The sequence below is a fragment of the Ctenocephalides felis genome, unplaced genomic scaffold (genome assembly GCF_003426905.1).
Source record: "Ctenocephalides felis isolate EL2017-DRISC unplaced genomic scaffold, ASM342690v1 CF-g0.4_SCAFFOLD_01170, whole genome shotgun sequence".
NCBI classification, from domain to species: Eukaryota; Metazoa; Arthropoda; class Insecta; order Siphonaptera; family Pulicidae; genus Ctenocephalides; species Ctenocephalides felis.
In genome coordinates, this window is record NW_020537324.1 from 53288523 (window position 1) to 53308605 (window position 20083).

At 28.3% G+C, this 20083-nt stretch overlaps 2 protein-coding genes across 2 annotated transcripts; both read left to right on the forward strand.

Annotated features, from left to right (window-relative positions):
• The first annotated feature begins 963 nt into the window (after positions 1 to 963).
• On the forward strand, positions 964 to 2322 carry LOC113366335 (40S ribosomal protein S17). Its single transcript, XM_026607923.1, has 3 exons — positions 964 to 1100; positions 1282 to 1433; positions 2042 to 2322. The coding sequence occupies exons 1-3, from the start codon at positions 1098 to 1100 to the stop codon at positions 2274 to 2276; spliced, it is 390 nt and encodes a 129-aa protein (XP_026463708.1). The 5' UTR covers positions 964 to 1097; the 3' UTR covers positions 2277 to 2322.
• A 428-nt stretch (positions 2323 to 2750) lies between these two features.
• Positions 2751 to 11359, forward strand: LOC113366460 (ubiquitin carboxyl-terminal hydrolase 3-like). The gene is made up of 8 exons (XM_026608060.1): positions 2751 to 2974; positions 4018 to 4165; positions 5583 to 6066; positions 6439 to 6714; positions 7156 to 7311; positions 7388 to 7530; positions 7603 to 7758; positions 10815 to 11359. The coding sequence occupies exons 1-8, from the start codon at positions 2884 to 2886 to the stop codon at positions 10999 to 11001; spliced, it is 1641 nt and encodes a 546-aa protein (XP_026463845.1). The 5' UTR covers positions 2751 to 2883; the 3' UTR covers positions 11002 to 11359.
• Positions 11360 to 20083: the final 8724 nt, after the last annotated feature.

Sequence of the window (20083 nt, forward strand, 5' to 3'; positions counted from 1 at the left end):
TATACATTAATAATAAATAATTATTGCTCATACTGATGTTAGAGTAATATTGAAAGGCAATAATTAATGTAATACATGAGACTAAATATCATGATTGATATTAAAAATTTAGTAAACTTATAAAACTTTATTCTAAGTTTTTGAATTTCATACCGATCAGTTAGAAAATAGATTACAAAGAAAGTTATTTTATCTCATTATAGTTGAAAAATTTTATTAGTAACTATAATATTATTACATACCAATATCACACAAATTTCCAACAACTTTCATAAATCACAACAATATTATATGAATGATCGTAAACGTTATCTATTACTCCAAACCATTTTTAAATAAAATGTCACTAATTAATAATCCCACAAATCACAAATATTTAGAATGACGGTTTACGTATGGATTTCCAAATTTACCAAGAAAAACGTATCACCTCACGAGCACTAAAACACAAACTGATATATGAAATACCTTCACCAGAAAATAACATTGTGCAATACATTCAAAGCAACCAGCGAAATAGTGGGAGTATGAATAGAATAAATACGCATGCGCAACTATTAATTAATTTTACCATAACACCATGAAATGTTATTATTTATTATTATAAAATATAAACTTAAAAACTATGCCTAGTTCTGTATTGAAGGTAATAACTAAATACTAACCTAAAAATCCAGTCCCATATGTCACAAATTGTAATTTTTTTCTATTAAAATACATGCAACAACAAATAATATATATAAACTAGAAACTTTGAAACTCATAGTACACTATAATTTATTGCGTATCGCGATCGAATATTTTAGATGACAAATTAAAATAAAAATAAACACAATGACAAATGTCAAAAGGACATTAAAAAGAAAAGAACTTTGTCTTTAGAATACAAACTGTCAATTTGACAGCCATTCACTACTTTATCGACATAATGTATGAAACTGCTCATAGAGGGCACTCTTGCAATGCCAACATAAGGAAGGTAATGAACGAAGTTCACGTCGTTGTCAACATGTTCTCCTCCCGACAAGCGTCGAGCTATGCGATGAAACCTCTAGCAAGTTCTTTTCGTCTATGGTGCTTTCCGCTAAAGAGTAATCATGGTAAGTTCTTGAAGAAAATATAATCTTAAAATAATCTCTGTAATGTGTGTTCATCGTTAGTTCAAAGTTTTATTTTTGTTAATCAATATGGTGTAGTGATTTGATGAATATAATTATTTTCCTTAGTAATCACATTTTATAACCTGTACACGTTATGCTTACATGTATTGTGTATTTTTAGGGTCGTGTCAGAACTAAAACCATCAAGAAGGCTTCCAAAGTCATCATTGAGAAGTATTACACTAGGCTGACTTTGGATTTTGATACAAACAAAAGAATCTGCGATGAAGTCGCAATCATTCCGACCAAACCTTTGAGGAATAAAATCGCTGGGTACGTACTTTCAAAACTTCTTACAACATGGAATGACACTTAACACGTTGGAGCTTGAGGAAATAATCTATTTAATAGGTTAATTAGGATAAAACATTCTAATGTCAATTCTTGAAGTTCCTTCAGTGTTTCATATGTGTACAGTGTTTCCCATCGTGGGGCTCACGCCCTGCAGGTTACTATTTAAAGATGGACTTAACACTTAATCAATTCCATTTTACACCTCCGTGATGAAGTAAATGAGCAAAACGAAATGCCTTTGAACTAAACTTTGTATTTGAACTTTACTTTGTGCCCTTAAATTTAATTAATATATATAGTTCTATTACTAAGAACAAATTGAAAATCATGTATAATTGTTTTCAATTCTAAATTCAGACATGACCTAAAAACAAGCTGGGAATCACTGTGCATATTTTACAGTGTAAATTCTAAGTGAAATAATGTTACTTGCAAAGTAAACTATGATGATAAACAAGGTTTCGCTTTATTTTATCTGAAGAAGTATTATGCTGATAACCTTGGCAGACTGAAGTTCACAAACCCAAGAGAAATGATACGTAATTTTCAAAATATCAGCAAATACTAATTTCCATTTTCATTTACAGATTTGTTACACATTTGATGAAACGTCTCCGTCACTCACAAGTTAGAGGTATCTCAATTAAATTGCAAGAAGAAGAAAGGGAGCGTCGTGATAACTTTGTACCAGAAGTATCTGCTTTGGAGCACGATATTATTGAAGTAGATCCAGAAACTAAAGAAATGTTGAGCATGCTAGATTTCAAGAACATCAGTGGTCTGCAATTAACTCAACCCCAAACATTCAATGCTAGGCGTTAATATGAAAATGTCAGTTATATTCTTATAAATAAATATATATAACTGATTCATTGTGGTTTTACTTGTAATTTGTAAATTACTTTTTTCTGTAATAACTTTCTGTACTGTCACAGATTATACTTCTGTCTGCAATTAATTTTTGAATTTTCAATATTTTTAAATAATATGCTTCAATTTTTAAAATAATTTAAGTAAAAATATAAGGTGATCAAAATATAAAAATTAATTAAAAAATATTACACTTTATATAAAGTGTACAGTTTGTGCATATTCATTAAATTATTTTATAATTTAAATATTTATTTTATCTCATTATTAAAAAAAATTAATGAATACTTTCGTTACTTCGTGTGCGCACGTTTGAATCGAGCGCTGGGTATGCATTGTGTATCTTCGTCTAGCTCTCGCGTACGTCAGGTCAATACCTCCATTTTGTTTTATCAAATAAAAATCTGTCCACTGCAGTAGCGAATGTATTTTGTTTTATGTGCGCAGGAGAATGTCATGGTTGTGTATTGAAGCTGTCCAGCGGGCAGTTTTAATTATATTATTAAATAATTATTATGCTTGAATAAAATAATAACATAAACAGCAGTTTGTTTTAAAAATGAACTGTCCACATATTATTGGAAGTGTGAAGGTAAACCGAGACCTGTTATCTGGCAGGAATGGTACAACAAAGAATTGGAATTGCTTAGGTAAGTGCGTTTATAATATTTTTATTCAATATTAATATTTATAAATGCAATAATGATTATCATAAAATCAATAACTAAGTTAATCCGTAATCAGCTGTTCGTTATCATATGCTTAGAGTGGGGATGTCGTGCACTGTATTTTGGTTCAATAGGCGTCTTAACAGAGCTTGCGCAAAATTTTGATCACTCCCAACTTTTAGACATTTAAGTTAAGAATATTGGGCTCATTTTTTATTAATTGTGATGAAAACATTTTGCTTAACCCATATATTTACTAGAGCAACCGTTCTTAATATTTGCATAATAAAAATGATTGCTTAAGATATCATCTCATTCATGATTATAATCATTATGAATCTTTTTCATAATTGCCTTAAGTTTCCATATGCTATAATATTTCTATATAGTTTATATTCTTATAAATAATACCATCATATCTGCAGATTTTTCCAATTTTAATTATTCTCATTTAATATATATCATTTTTCACTCATAAAAATTAAGTAGTAGGTTTAAGCAACAATTATCAAGATAGATTGCTATATGTTTTTGATGTTTTATTTATTGTTTTTAATGACCTAAGTTGCTCATTAAAGGGAAAAATGAATAATCATTTTTAGTTTTTTAATGTGTTCTGACAAGACAAGAATTATCTCTAAATATATGAAGTTATTTATTAAATCTACATCCTTATATATTAAGTTTTATACAGTGATTTTATTATTATTGATGATCTAACTTATCAATGATGAGTAATTTTAAATTGTCAAGTTAAAGCAACATAGCTTTTACTATTAATTATTTCAAGTTACTTTAACTTATACTATTAATTACAATTACACAATACAAGAATTACAACTACATTTTACTGTTAATTAATAATCTTGAATTTAATTTGAGGTAGTGCATAGAATCATATTATTATTAAATACAGAAGTTCAAAAATAGACCCATAAGCATATAAAGAATGTGTATCTGTATAATTATACATTTAATGAAGTACTGATTTACATTTTTGTAAGTTTTGTATTATAACTTTGCAGAATGTAAGAGTTCTGGTCAAAATTGGTTGTGTCTTTATTGTGGAGTCGTTTTATGTGGCCGTTATAATAATCAACATGCCAAGAAGCATGCGGAGTCAAACTCAAACCATGATCTTTGTATGCAATGTGAAATCTTCTCTGTATTTTGGTAGGTTGATTTTATTTTTTCATGTATTAAGTGTTTAAATACAATTTCACTATTAATAGATAGTCAGTATATCACTCTCATGTTTCACTAATTAAAAGATGTAATTAGAAGTGAGGCAAGTGCAATTTTATTACTGTTACTCATCTGTTAAATGTTTTCACTAATCTGCATATTAAATTTATTTACTCAAACACAATACTGAATTTGATATCTAAAGTTTGTGCTTTATATATAACAGTTTTAAATTAGTTATATGAATATATATATATATATATATATATATATATATGTATATATATGAGTGAGTTCTTGAGGTCGATACATCAAACAAAGAAAAGGCAAAGATTTATAAAATAATCTTTAATTCCAAACGTTTCGACATTCAATCATCATCAGTCATCATCAGTGGATATTGAACATGGTATTTTATATCTAAAAATGTGTACACATCACAGAATTTTGCACTAACATTGATCAATGTTATTGCAAAATGTGTACACATCACAGAGTTTTGCACTAGCATTGATCAATGTTAGTGCAAAATTCTGTGATGTGTACAGATTTTTAGATATAAAATACCATCAAAATTGAATGACGAAACGTTAGGAATTAAAGATTATTTTATAAATCTTTGCCTTTTCTTTGTTTGATGTATCGCCCTCAAGAACTCACTCATATATTTCAACATCAAAATTAACTACTAAATCATATATATATATATATATATATATATATATATATATATATATATATATATATATATGATTTAGTAGTTAATTTTGATGTAGAAATATGTGAGTGAGTTCTTGAGGGCGATACATCAAACAAAGAAAAGCCAAAGATTTATAAAATAATCTTTATTTCCAAACGTTTCGACATTCAATTTAATGTCATCATCAGTGGATATTACGTTGGTTGGTTACATATAGAGAAGTGTACACAGCACTAGAGATTGGCACTAACATTTATACAACTAACTTGTCAACACTATGCATTTTTTATAATTTTTTGTATGATGTAAACAGAAGAATGCCTCGGTACTCGCAAAGTACAGAAGTCGTGGCAGAAATTACATAATTCTACTTACATTTTTGTCCAATAAAACTATCATTCTTCTGTTTACATCATACAAAAAATTATAAAAAATGCATAGTGTTGACAAGTTAGTTGTATAAATGTTAGTGCCAATCTCTAGTGCTGTGTACACTTCTCTATATGTAACCAACCAACGTAATATCCACTGATGATGACATTAAATTGAATGTCGAAACGTTTGGAAATAAAGATTATTTTATAAATCTTTGGCTTTTCTTTGTTTGATGTATCGCCCTCAAGAACTCACTCATATATATATATATATATATATATATAATTTAATGATGTACATATTAATATAAATAATAACAAAAAATTACAGCTATCAATGTGATGATTATGTGTGTGCAGAACAAAATGAATATCTCATAGAAAATGTACGTCAGCTTCTACATGAGTATAATTCAGTCGAGAGTACAAATGAGATTAGCCCCAATGCTAGTGTATCTGATATACTTGAAGAAAATATCCATAGCTCAAAAAACGATTTAGATGAACCTGTCCGAAATTTAAGACCTCGTGCAAGAAAAAGATCAGCCTCTACTGATACAAGTTCAGTAGAAAATGAAACTCAAAATGTGAAGAAAACAAATAAAAGTAGAGAGAAGAAAGTTGTTGGATTACGAAATTTAGGAAATACATGTTTTATGAATGCAGTTTTGCAGTCTCTCAGTAACATACAAGAATTTAGTTGCTATTTCAATAGCTTACCTTCATTGGAAAATAAGAATAATGGAAGAAGAATTTATCATTCTAGAAGCTATAAAGAGTTTAATGACATTCATTTGGTAGAAGAACTGAGAAAGGTATGCATATTATTAACTGCATCGCATAGTATTTATTATTTTAAATATTTTATGGTTTAATGATATTAAATTAAGTGATATTTATATCTTAAATTTGAAAGCTGAAAGTAATGTTATTAATAAATAATGTATGTATTCCTATTGTTTTGTTTTATCTCTAACTTAATTAAACTAAAGTTTATCATTTGAATATAAAATTTTACTAAAGCATTTGCATGCAATACTTTACATCAATTAAACAAATTTATACATATATGTATATATATTTCTATGCATATTAAAATTAGTTTTCAAATTTATAATTAATAGTTTTGCCATTTTTTGAATTTAGTCGTATGGCTTGGTTTTTAATAATATATGTTGATTTTATAGGTACTTATAAATCTAAGTCAAGGTGGCTGTGGTTCCAAAGGCACAGCTATTTCTCCTGAATGCTTATTTCTTGTGATATGGAAGGTTGTTCCCCGTTTTCGAGGATATCAACAACAGGATGCACATGAGTTTTTACGATATGTATTGGACCGATTACATACTGAGTTACAACAATTATTGCCTGATGTAAATCTTAAAGAAGGCACTTATATCTCTAGTATGAAAGGTCGTAATAGTATTGTGACAACAGTTTTTGGTGGCACTCTACAGAGTGAGGTTAGTGGTGAGATATTTTGTTAAATATTTATTTTATGAAAATTAAAAGCAAATTTAAATGTTACTATTTCTTCAACAAATTTCATATATTTCAATATATTTAACTGATATTTCATTTTCAAATTCATATCAAAATAAAAATGCTTTCAAATCTCTATTGTTAATTGTTGCTTTCACGTTGCATTAATAACTTTATCTTATACTCATTTTATTTATAAGTGGCCTTCTATAAATTGCCATTGAATCAATGAATACAAATATTTAATTTCACACAGCATTTTGAAATAAGGCAAGTAGAGATTTTGTTTATTATTATGCAATAAAATTGAATGATCATTATTTAATTTTTGAATGTCAGAGTAAAACTTGATCATAAGCGTTTATTTTTTTAATTATAAATAAATTTGTAGATCCTGGTAAATGTTTTGTTTTTTTATTTAGGTCAAATGTCTCCAATGTGGCACTCAAAGTAAAAAACATGATCCATTTTTGGATTTATCACTTGATATTCCTGATAGATTCTCTGATAAAAAGAATAAAGAAGAGAATGATGAACCAATGTGCAATATTTCAGACTGTTTAACCAGTTTTACAGAGGTGAGCACATTTGAAATTATTAAATTGAGATTAGTTTTTAATTTACAATAAATAAATAAATCATAAATTTAAATAGGTAGAAGAATTAGCTGAAACTGAGTTGTATTACTGCAGTTCATGTAAAAGCAAGCAAAGGTCTACCAAGCAGTTTTGGATCAGAAGATTGCCTAATGTTCTTTGCTTGCATATAAAAAGATTCAGGTGGAATAATTTCTTTAGGTATGGCTGAAACTAGTTTTCAAATCTGAATGAATTTCACAAACAAAAATTGTGTTTTTTTCCTTTTTGCAGAACCAAGATTGATGTCAATATATCTTTTCCCATAACGTCACTTGACATGTCAGCATTTGTATTAGCCAATATTCCAGAGACACGAAAATCTCTGATAGGTGGCTCAGGTCACAATTTGTATGATTTAGCTGCTGTAATAGTTCATCATGGGTCGGGGTGAGTTACAGTTCAATTCTAAAAATTAATTATTATAATGTAATTTCACTATAACTTTTAAAATAATTTTTGTAGAATACGGAATAGAAAATGTTTCAACTCATTGCAGGGTCCAAATTTGCTTTGCCTCAGAAAAATTTTATTTAATTTTTTATTTATATATATTTTCTATGTTCTGTGATATGAGCACGACCCGTTCTTCAACAACTTTTATTGGACAATTATTGAGATCAAAAATATTTTAATTAAACACTCACTAAGTTAAACTCAACTAAATTGAACGATACATTTAAAGTTGACAATATTACACGTTTAAGGCATGAAAAATTATATGTGTGTATATATATATATATATATATATATATAATTATATATTCAATAGATAAGTCCTGGATTTTTTCAATATATTGATTGTTTCTTTTCCGAACAGTAAATCCAATAATAAAAAACAATTTGTTTTCTGAAGATGTTTAATAACGACATTTCAGAACTAGATACGTTCCATCATCAGGTTTATTCTGTCAAAGACAATGTTTTTTAAAACTATTGATTAACATTAATTAATGATGGTCATTACAGATTATTTAGAAAAATTATAAAGGAATGGATTATGTACCAGTGTAAACAGTAATAAAAATTAACTGAAAAAGGTTTTATATAAAATTGAGAAGCAAAAATTATTTACCTGTAATATTTAATATATCAATATCACTAATATTTTTTGTTAAAAACACTCGATTTTTTTCGAGGATATTTGTAAATGTTTTGACTTTACAAGACAACACACTGTTATGGAGTTCTGTCGGCCAGATAAGTGTCATTCATCACAAAAGCCAAAGTTTCCAAAGCACTCTTGTCCAACATTCCATTGAAAATTCACATATTTTTACCTTTGAACCCATTATTTTATATAGAGAGGATTGTACTTTTAAAACACTTTTCTGAAAGCAGTTTAATCTTTTTGAATTCGTCCAATTGTGTTAATAAAAGATCAGATCATAATATCATTCATGATTTGTATCTAAATTTTTTAAACCTAATTAAAAACGATTAATCCTTTAATAATTTTGTGTGTATATGTACATGTTTGTACATGAACATATACGCAAGTACATGTATATAGTGTATATACAAAAACATTATATATATGTTTTTGTATATACACTATATACATGTACTTGCGTATATGTTCGTGTGTATATAATTGTATGTACATGAAAATATGGATATATGCATATGTATATATGTGTACTCGTATATGCATTTATGTGTATGTAGGTGTGCATATGTATGTGCATGTATATATACATAATAATATTTCTCAACATTTGCCGAAGCAATACATTCCCATTTTTCGTAAATTACCATATCCCTTACATCTGGCCGACAGAACTCCATAACAATGTGTTAAAGTCTTGTGAAGTCAAAACATTTACAAATATCCTCGGAAAAAATCGAGTGTTTTTAACAAAAAATATTAGTGATATGGATATATAAATTATTACAAGTAAATAATTTTTGCTTCTCAATTTTATATAAAATCTTTTTTAGTTAATTTTTATTACTCTTTACACTGGTACATAATCCATTCCCTTATAATTTTTCTAAATAATCTGTAATAACTATCATTAATTAATGTTAATCAATAGTTTTAAAAAACATTGTCTTTGACAGAATAAACCTGATGATGGAACGTATCTAGTTCCGAAACGTCGTTATTAAACATCTTCAAAAAACAAATTGTTTTTTATTATTGGATATATATATATATATATATATATATATATATATATTTCAGAGTAACTAGCAGCCCATTCGTCGAAATAAAAAAGGTATAAAGTATAAAAACTTTTATTTATACGTTTCGACACAAGATGCGTGTCATCATTCAGCAACACAGGACAAAAACACTCAACAAAAATTTATTTTAAAAAATTAAACTTAATAACATATTAGAGAAAAACATTTTTTTAGAAAAAATTATGAATAACTAAAAGATTTGAAAACTAATTTGACTAAAAGTTATGAAATGCATAATTGTGAAGCGAGAAACACGCCCATACCGAGCAGTCGAGTCTGGATGCTCGGTATGGGCGTGTTTCTCGCTTCACAATTATGCATTTCATAACTTTTAGTCAAATTAGTTTTCAAATCTTTTAGTTATTCATAATTTTTTCTAAAAAAATGTTTTTCTCTAATATGTTATTAAGTTTAATTTTTTAAAATAAATTTTTGTTGAGTGTTTTTGTCCTGTGTTGCTGAATGATGACACGCATCTTGTGTCGAAACGTATAAATAAAAGTTTTTATACTTTGTATAAAACTTACGTTTTTATACTTTTGTACCGAGGCATGTATATCAGATATACATGCCTCGGTACTAGCAAAGTACAGAAGTCGTGGCAGAAATTACATAATTCTACTTACATTTTTGTTCAATAAAACTATCATTTTTCTGTTTACATCATACAAAAAATTATAAAAAATGCATAGTGTTGACAAGTTAGTTGTATAAATGTTAGTGCCAATCTCTAGTGCTGTGTACACTTCTCTATATGTAACCAACCAACATAATATCCACTGATGATGACATTAAATTGAATGTCGAAACGTTTGGAAATAAAGATTATTTTATAAATCTTTGGCTTTTCTTTGTTTGATGTATCGCCCTCAAGAACTCACTCACATATTTCAACATCAAAATTAACTACTAAATCATATATATATATATAAAACTGTCAAATGTTTTCAAAAATTTGTATAGGATCAAATAATTTTTTTCATTATTTAATATGTTAAAGATTGTATTGTTGCTGAGCATTATCATAAATGCAATTGAATAATGTTCACTCAAATTATTGTACACTAAAATCATTTAGCCAGTTATTATGTAAGAAATAAGATTTTTCAATGCGGTCTTCAAATTAATTATTGAGGATGTTGTCTGATCTTTTGCTGAAATGGGCAGATTTCTTAATTTTTTTTTAAATTTGTAAAAAAAGTTTCACATGGACTTTTTTATATATTTTTATTTATTTTGAATATTTATGTTTTCAGAGCTGGCTCTGGACACTATACATCATTTGCTAATCATAGTGGACAGTGGTTCCATTTCAATGATAGCACTGTACGAACAACAGATGTAGATACCGTTGCAGCATGTAAACCATACATTTTGTTTTATATACGTAGAGAGTTGAATTTGTCACTAAATCAAGGAATTCAAAATGGGGATAGTTCTTGATAAAGAAATGTGGTGTGTCACCATAACTCACTTAATTACAATTTTAAATTTTTAACTTTGATATTTTCTTTCATTTCGATGATGATTTAGTATTGTAAATATTCAAATTTTTGATAAGTGAGATTATTATCTAAAACTGAATTTTTTGAAATCTTTCCAGTACCAAGACAGATTTGAAAACATTTTTTTTTAAGTATTTCTTGGGATCAATTTTACATAGTTAATTTTTTCCTTGAAAAATTAATTATTTCATGATGAAATGAATTACAATCCAGTGAGCAATTAAGTTCATTATAGTACAGAAAATTTTGTGATATTTTTAGATTTCATGTTCACGGTTTTTGTGGATTACAATTTGCATAGTAGAAAGGACAAACATTTTGAATTTTGAAGTTTAATGTACATAAGCCAAACTTAAATGAAAGCGAACATAGTACATGTTTTAACAGTGTTATATATTATAACTGCAGTACATATTTCATTTATGGCAGATCTCAATGTTAAAATAAAAATAAATTTGAATTTTTGTTCGAATGAATGTTACTTGACTATCCGTAAATTTCCTTTCATACTACTGCAAGAGTTCGATTGATAAGATATTTATTATAGTAAAATGTATTATTTAAGGTTCAATAAACATAATTTTTTCTATAAATCTTTATTTGTGAATATTATCAAATTATATTCTATGTCATAAATAACTTATTTCAGTTACTCATATTTTGTACATCATTCATTACGTCTTCTTAAAGGTTTTAATATAAATAATTGTACCACTGATTCTTTCAATACTCGAAAACAGAAGCATCTATTAGAATCTTCACTATCACTAAGATCAATATCAACTTCGCTTTCAGATGCTTCCACATATTCTTGAACAATTTCCTGCAATTTCTCTTTTTGTTGTATTATGTTTGCCGGTCTTCTCTTGCATGTTGGAGAGATCTTTAAGAAAAATTAATATATAATAAATATATAATGACAATAATAAATTTATTGTCAACTATAATGAAAAGAATATTAGTTCTAGTCAGAAATTTTAATTTATCAGTTCATTTAGAGTGAGTTCCAAGAAATGTATGTAAAAAATAAACCCAATGAATCATGTAAATGTTTTTAATAACATAATTTTGTTTGAGATCATGTATACAAATGTAAAATAAGTTTTGTAGAAAATATTAATTCATAGATAATATTTAATCATAAATAATATATCTTTTTAATCAACATACTTCGCAGCATTTATCAGAAGATGTTAAAATTTGTTTACGTCGTGCTCGAAGTAATTGTGAATCGACTTGCAAGTCGCGAGGCTGTGCCCACCATTTCTCACAATCTTCATTTGACTATGAAAAGATATTAGTTAACACATAAAATATTATATACGTTTCTATAAATTTTTTAAAAGTATCGTTTCATACAGGCCTTAATGCTGAATGGCATTTATTGTAGCATTTTGACCTTATTTCATCTCGAGCTTGTTTAGAATAAGCCCAATTTGCTTTGCCTTTGCAAGTGACACTAAAATTTGATTTGCGAGTTAACTTTGCAACGGCAATCGCTGAAACATTACAGTAAAAAGTCATAAATATTATAAGCAAGTTAAATTTTAACTATATTTTCATATGTGAACTGCACTTATATATTGCGAATAGAAACAATAAATGAATTATTTTTATTCGGAAATCTAAACATTTAAAAAGTAAACTTGAAATATTTATAGATCAGAATAATGTTTTATGAATATGAGTGGACAGATGTAGCGAGTAATTTAAAATGAGTGAATAGTTTTGATATTATATGTATTGATTAATTATTTACAATTCACATTTTGTTCTAATTGCAGAAGCCACAATGTTATATTATTTGATGGTATTACATATAAGAACATATGAGGAGTTGGAAACTAGAGTGGCCCATCCCGCAAATTGAGGCAATCTGATATAAAATGAGGATATGATGAGTTTTTCACTAAATATTGCTGCCAAGTTAGAATAAACATAATTAAATGGCAGAAAAAAATCTGCTGTGGCTCTGCATGCTCGGGTTGAGATGGTCCACTCGGGTTACCAAATCCTAATAAATATCGTACTATGAAAACGAGCACTATCTTGATACTTTCGTGTAATAATTGTAACATGCTCATTAAGATATCAAAGAGGAGGTAAAAGGTAAGTAAATAAATAAAATTGTCATAAAAATGATTTGTTACAAATACATAAATTGTTGCATTTCACTGTAGCTGTTAGAGCTTTCCAACTTTAAATAAATTATAATTGCAATGTAATGATTGTTCATTTGTTGACTTTGTATACACGTACATTAGCCATTGTAATGATGAATCTGATTATTCGCGTCCATAGATTTTGTAAGAGAGACCTACCATACGATAATTTTTATTGATGAACCGGAGTTTAGTTTATTTTTTTGTTTTGTAAATATAATTTAGATTTTAAATAATATTTTTCTTTGAATTATTATCAACTTCCAAACTTTAAAAATATAATACTATATACGCAGATAAGTAGCATGTAAATCTTGTACAATGTTTATTTTAAAATTGTTTTTGAAAAAAATATTTTCTACGAAAGATACTTTTGGAGAACTTCTAAAATTACCAGGTTCAGGAGGTGCCAGTTTCCGCTTAATAACTTTATGGCATAATTGAGGCGAAAGCGATTTCGGCGATTCTGATGATATATCAGTAGGTGGTACGAACTCCATCACTCTTGTGGTTACGGGACTTTCGGGATTTTTCTCGGGTTTTTTCATCTCTGAATTTCCATTTTTCGCAGGCCTCGCACTATGTGGATGTCGATGTAAAGACCCGGCGATACGAGACCAGAGCGAAACTCCGGAATCTGAAGATTTTTTGGAGGACGATGAGCTGCCTTTGCTAGGCGCTGATTTTGTAAGATGGGCTCTGCGATTTGATTTTGAACCAACTGAAGGCTAATGATGATACAATCGTATAATAAAAAATGTTGGTTATAATAATAGTATATAATGTTCCAGATATCATTCCACATTTAGTGCAGTATTGTAATAAAATTAAGGTAACAAACATCGCAATTGCAAAATTTAAGAAAAGCGTTGGTGAGGTATATATTTTTAAATATGAATAGAAACTTAAGTTTCTGGTGAGCTATGTGATGAAACATTCTAACTGTGTTGTCTTTTAGAAGGCAACCCAACGCCTAAAAATGTCTGATATCTTTTCATTACTCTTGAATACTGATTTGATGGCCGCTTTAGTATGTGATATTGATTCGGTATAAATATATTTACAATCAAAAATTTACATTAATTGTAACAATCATTATGGGCCAAATTATGCGTCTGAAGATTTTCAACAAAAGTATCAATAAACTCGGAAAATAATTTAGCTAATGCCAACCGTTGGGCTATCCACCTAATTAAAAAAATCAGGGCATTTTATTAAAGAGATCACAATAAATTTACTAACCTCAGTTGAACACGTCATCGACAAAACAGGATTTTCTCTCGTTCTAAAAACGTTTTCCAATTCAATTTGGTAATCCATATTTCTTTGCTTATCTATCATATCCGCTGTTGCAGATGAGCAAGGATCTATGGAATCGCCGCAACCGTTTTGTGGATAATGTCTTCTGTCGTATTCATATTGATTATTGCATTTTTCATCTAGCATCGTTGATACCTTGAGAGACATTTTTTTAATGTTAGTGCTATAGAAATGATTTGTATAAATTTTAATCGTAAAAATTTAAAGTTATTTATTGCAGAATTTTCTCCTGCACATCAGAAAACATAGTCACTTTCTATTATATTCAATCAAATATTGTACTTATAATTCGGTAATAAAGAAAACACAATAATACCCCATATAACGCCAGTTTTTAGATTCACCAAAATATATGTGAAATCGTGGAAAATAGTGGTCAGAACAAACCAATTGAGATGAGAAATATGATGAAGATGTTGAAGAAATAGTTTAAGAATTAGCAGCAAGTCTTTCTAATTGTGATCTGAAGCAATTAACAATTCAACAAAAAACAATTTAATTATAGTAATTTTGAAAAAGAGCACTTTCAAGGTTCTATATAGACACGTTTTTGATCAATGGACTGAAATTATGGACTAATTGGTTGAAAATGATCAAAATTTTAACAGGAGTTCAAAATCAAGAGATGGTTCATCCACCTATCAACAACTTCTAATCGAAAATTACATTAGATATTATCTTGACACAAATGAAAATAAAAAATATGCAGTTTCCTTATCTATGATGCAGTTTCTTCTGTCAGACTAAATTTGAATTTTATCGGCTTTTTATGAGTACATTCGTTAATAATATTTTTGCACGAAATAAATGCATGTTTTTTTTATAAAAATATATCCAGTTATTAAATTTAATAATTTTTGTTCATCTTTTTCAAACTATTTGGGAGTTTTAAGAGCTCCATTTAAGAGTTTTGTTTTTCGCTCGGTTTTGACGAAACGTAACCCCCAGTGTATTATACTATACTTATTTTATATACCTGATTTTCATCCTCAGATTGTTCTATTCTGGTACCACATTCTATGCATTCCGAATGGACTTCAACACAACTAGATGTCTTTTTGGAATTTTGAAAATTCGTGGGGTTTTTCTTCTTCAAATTAGGTTCATCGCGATGCAAATTTTTACTGGGCGAGCTTGTAAACCAAGGACCTACTAACGCATTGATTATTTACAGGTAAAACAGAATATATTTAGGCGGTTTTAAAAAAATAATACAATCAATAAACAACTTTTACATCGATTGTGAATTGTACATATTAGCTAAAAGTTATCTATGCATACGGAGTAAATCTTTTAAGAGAAATATAGTATTTTTATATAACGAACTGATTTTAATAATAATTTTAATTGAAAAAAATTAACCATACTATTTCCTCCTAAATGAAGAAGATGTTTATGTTTCGAATTGCGTTTTTGATTATAGGCATCTGCAATACGGATTTCTTTCATCATACTTTTTAAATCGCAGGAATTGTGAACGCACTCTCCGACATGAGTTTCTTCGGAGGATGCATCACCTCCGCCATGGGTCATTGAAAGAAACATAGATCTCGTTTTCCTATCTAAAATATAAATTCAAATGAATATAAATATAAAACTATAATATAAAAACCAATAAACAGCTTTAATATTTAATATCTAAGAAAATACAATGTGTTTTTATAAATTTTTTTGAACTTGTACCTGAAGTTTTGTCCATTTCGCTAAATTTTTGTACTTCCAAGGAATGTCTGAAATCGGCATTTTGATGTATCTCCATTTGCCGATTGCCGATAATATAAAAACATGTATCAATAAATGAGTTTAAAGTACTTATTTTTCATCAGTTTTTGAGTAAGGTTATAAATAAAATTATTGATAGAATATAGTATTGATATTTTGTTTCGAGCAGACGTCGATTTTGAAGCCAGCTTAGATGACGTATCTACTAATGCATTTTAAAATGCGTAAAATGTGATTTTTTGTTTTCAATTAATGCAATAATAATGCCAAAATTATATAAATTTTATATAGTAACTAGAAAACCCGACGAACCCCGTTTCGCCAACAGATGGTTTCGTGAGAAAGATGAAAAATTTGTTTGTTTGTTTTATATTTGAAAAGGAAAAATTTGATTTTATTATACAACAGTAATGAATTTATTTTAATTACAAAAATGAAGTGTTTTTTAGTTAAACTTCTGTAAGTAAATGAAAGTGAATATGCAAATTATCCGTTTCATTGAAGTGCTCTTTGGTAAACTACATTTTTTTTTTGGTCTTATGTTAACACAAACAAAGCGGATAGTTTTCCAACTCGTGAAAAGGCAACGTATAACTGCCCACGTGAAAAACAATTATTTTCTAAATAATCACTTTGAAATTTATCCCGTAAACACTAAGCGATTGGCCTTGCGACTTGTTATTGCGAACGCAAGGCAAACTGGAAATTGCAATCATTTGAAGTCAAACGGAAGACCAGTCAGAATCATTGGCATGTCACCAAATCGCCAGCATTTTTTTATTGAATGGTGAAATTTAGAGCGTGTACATCATTATTCTTTGTGGCAAGTATTGCTCGTTGACTTAACCAAGCATAATTCTGATAATTCTCACTAATGTCATTACTCGAATTTTTAATTACGGTGCGTGAAGTTCCAGCAGCTTGCATTAAGGCACGATGCCATGCACAACTAATTTTCCCGAGCCCGAGACCTTTCCAACGAATGCAAAATTGTCGAAATCGGTTTGTGCGTTCCGGAGTTATATCGTCAAGAAGGAAAACCCGACTTATTTTTATATATATCAAGAATATGTAGATAATCTATTTGAAATTATTTAAAACAATTGTTGATTATTTTTATTACTCGAATTTTTAATTACGGTGCGCGAAGTTCCAGCAATTTGCATTAGGGCACGATGTCATGCGCTACTAATTTTCTTAGCTATAAACCTTGCGGAGCCCGAGACCTAAATTGTCGAAATCAGTTCGTGCGTTCTGGAGTTATTTCGTCAGGAAGGAAAACCCGACTTATTTTTATATATATAGAAGATAATAATATTTATAAGTAAATTATGTAAATGTAATGTATATATAGTTTTAACATTCGGAAATAGCAGCAACTTTTTCGTGTTGAATTATTAATATATTGAAAAAGCATATCACAATTAAATTACAATTAGTTAGTAATGAACGCCAATCATTCTTATAAAAACATTTTTCTTGTTTTAGTGTCGAAAATTGCTTTTGCACCAGGCGGCTTAATCCAACTTCTACTGATTTGAGACTATAAAAATTGTGAATAACCTAAAAAATGCAAACAGAAGACGTCTTTCTCCTGAAAAATGCTTTAATACATTTTCAATGTGATTATTTAGTTTCAAAAATAATTTTTTTTCAGAGAAAGTTCAACAATAAATCGAGGACTTTGAATCTTTTACAGGGGCGTACCTACCGGTGTATCAATTATACGGGGCATATTTATTTTAAATTTATGCTAGTATTTTGTAATTAGTGAGAAATCTTCACTTGATATCAAAATATATAATATTTCAAGTTACCGAATCTGTTGAAAGATGGAACTACATAAAATAACACTCTTAGAATCGTAAGCAATTGAGAGTTGATGATTCAGAGTGATAAATGTACTAAGTTTGTGTATCAATGAAAAAGGTAGATAATTGTGATATAAAATCTTAATTTATATATATTTGGGGCAAATTAAAAAAAAAATACAAAGGTATGTCTTGACACTCAGTTTTAGCAAAAAGTATATTATTAATTAGTAAGAGTAATCAGGAATTGTGTTCAAATTCAAGGAATTAATTGAAGTAATTGAAGATGTTATATAATCGTATCAAACTTTATTGTTAGTAAACTAACTAAACATTACTTTAAATTATACTTAATTCACCCACGCAGTTTAGATGTATAATAGCCATAATATAATTAAATTGATATTTTTTACTGAAATATTGCGATTTTAGAAATGATAACTTATTTTAAGACTTTATACGAAATCACATGAATGTATTGCGAGACAGTGATTTTAAATACAACATAAATTTAGGCATCAGAAAATAGGAAATTATAACACTGAAAATGGTATTTAATGAATTCTGATAGTTTAATTATCCATTTTCTATTATTTCATAAGTTTTATTGTATATAAGTAAAAAATTTGTGATAAATTGCAAAAATCATCTTTGTTTAAAATCGTTATATTTTTATTGTGGGCAAAATACATTGATGCTTGTGTTTTCAAAGGGGTATCTCCTTGACTTATTGGTTAGAGCTATGGGTCTTCATTCAGAGGTTTTATTCCCGCTTGAAAATATAAATATTAGTATGAAAAACCAAATGCCATCAATATTAGAATTTTTAACTTCTCGTAGGGTAAGTTACAGTAATCGTCCAAAAATCTTTGCAAAATTTTTAGCATATCTTCACGCATTAGAGGTTTATGAACATTTTGGCATACCTCATCGTAAAAAAAAATTCATGTGTGTGTATATAATAAGTGTATATGAATAGATACAATTTTTCGTCCACGTTTTCGGGATCACGGATCAACCGATTTGAAATATTCAAAAAGTATTCGATTCTATTGATAAGGAGATTCAAAAAACATTCAATTCGTAATGATGAGAAGATGTGGGGATTGGTTTAAGTGACAGTTTTGGAAAAGACATCTGTTTCAGAGAGAATTAGCTAAAATTGTAAAAAGTTGCAGTTTTTGAAAGTAAAAGCAACCGATGTGAATAATTTTAATAACATTTTGCTTGAAAAAAAAAATTAGTTTAGTGAGACAAACAAATATTATTCTAAAATTTCAATAAATCTTATTTTTTTCGAAAAATAATTCAGATTTTAATTTTAATTCTTGCTATACCTTCTATATACTTCAAATTCATAATTTTAACTTTGCAATTCAATTCATATAATTCTTAGAAATATGAGATAAGTTTCTTCATTCTTACTTCGCTTTATTAAGTTTTGTTTATTTACTTCTTATGTTAACACGTGTAAACGTTGTCCAATTTATAAGCTCTTATATTTTGTTTATAAAATACGAATAATGAAATTTTCAGTATTTTTAATAATCTCTTGGAAAATATTTAATATTCTTTGAATATTTCATTACAATACGGAAAAATCCAGCAATTTGCCTTAAGGCACAATGCGATGCACCACTAGTTATTAATAATTTCAACAATACGGGATGGACAACCGTTGCCATCTGTATTGACATCATTAAGAAGTCATCACAATAGCTCATAGAACTCGTTAAGTTTTCATTGCTGTTGATAAAACAGAAAAATATTTTCAAAGATTTCCAAAATCCCTTTGTTTCCGAATGTTATGTATATACAGTCGTTTCTGTTCGAGTTGAATAAGAATAAGTGTACGGTGGTCCGCCAAATCGTATACGGCTGGTCGAGTTGCGGACGTGAACCTTCGCAAACGATCGCACCACCCTGTATCGTCAGAGGTTCCAGCAGGAGTGAAGCGATCAAGCCGGTTCCGATATTACGTGACTCGATTTGGAAATGATCTTCT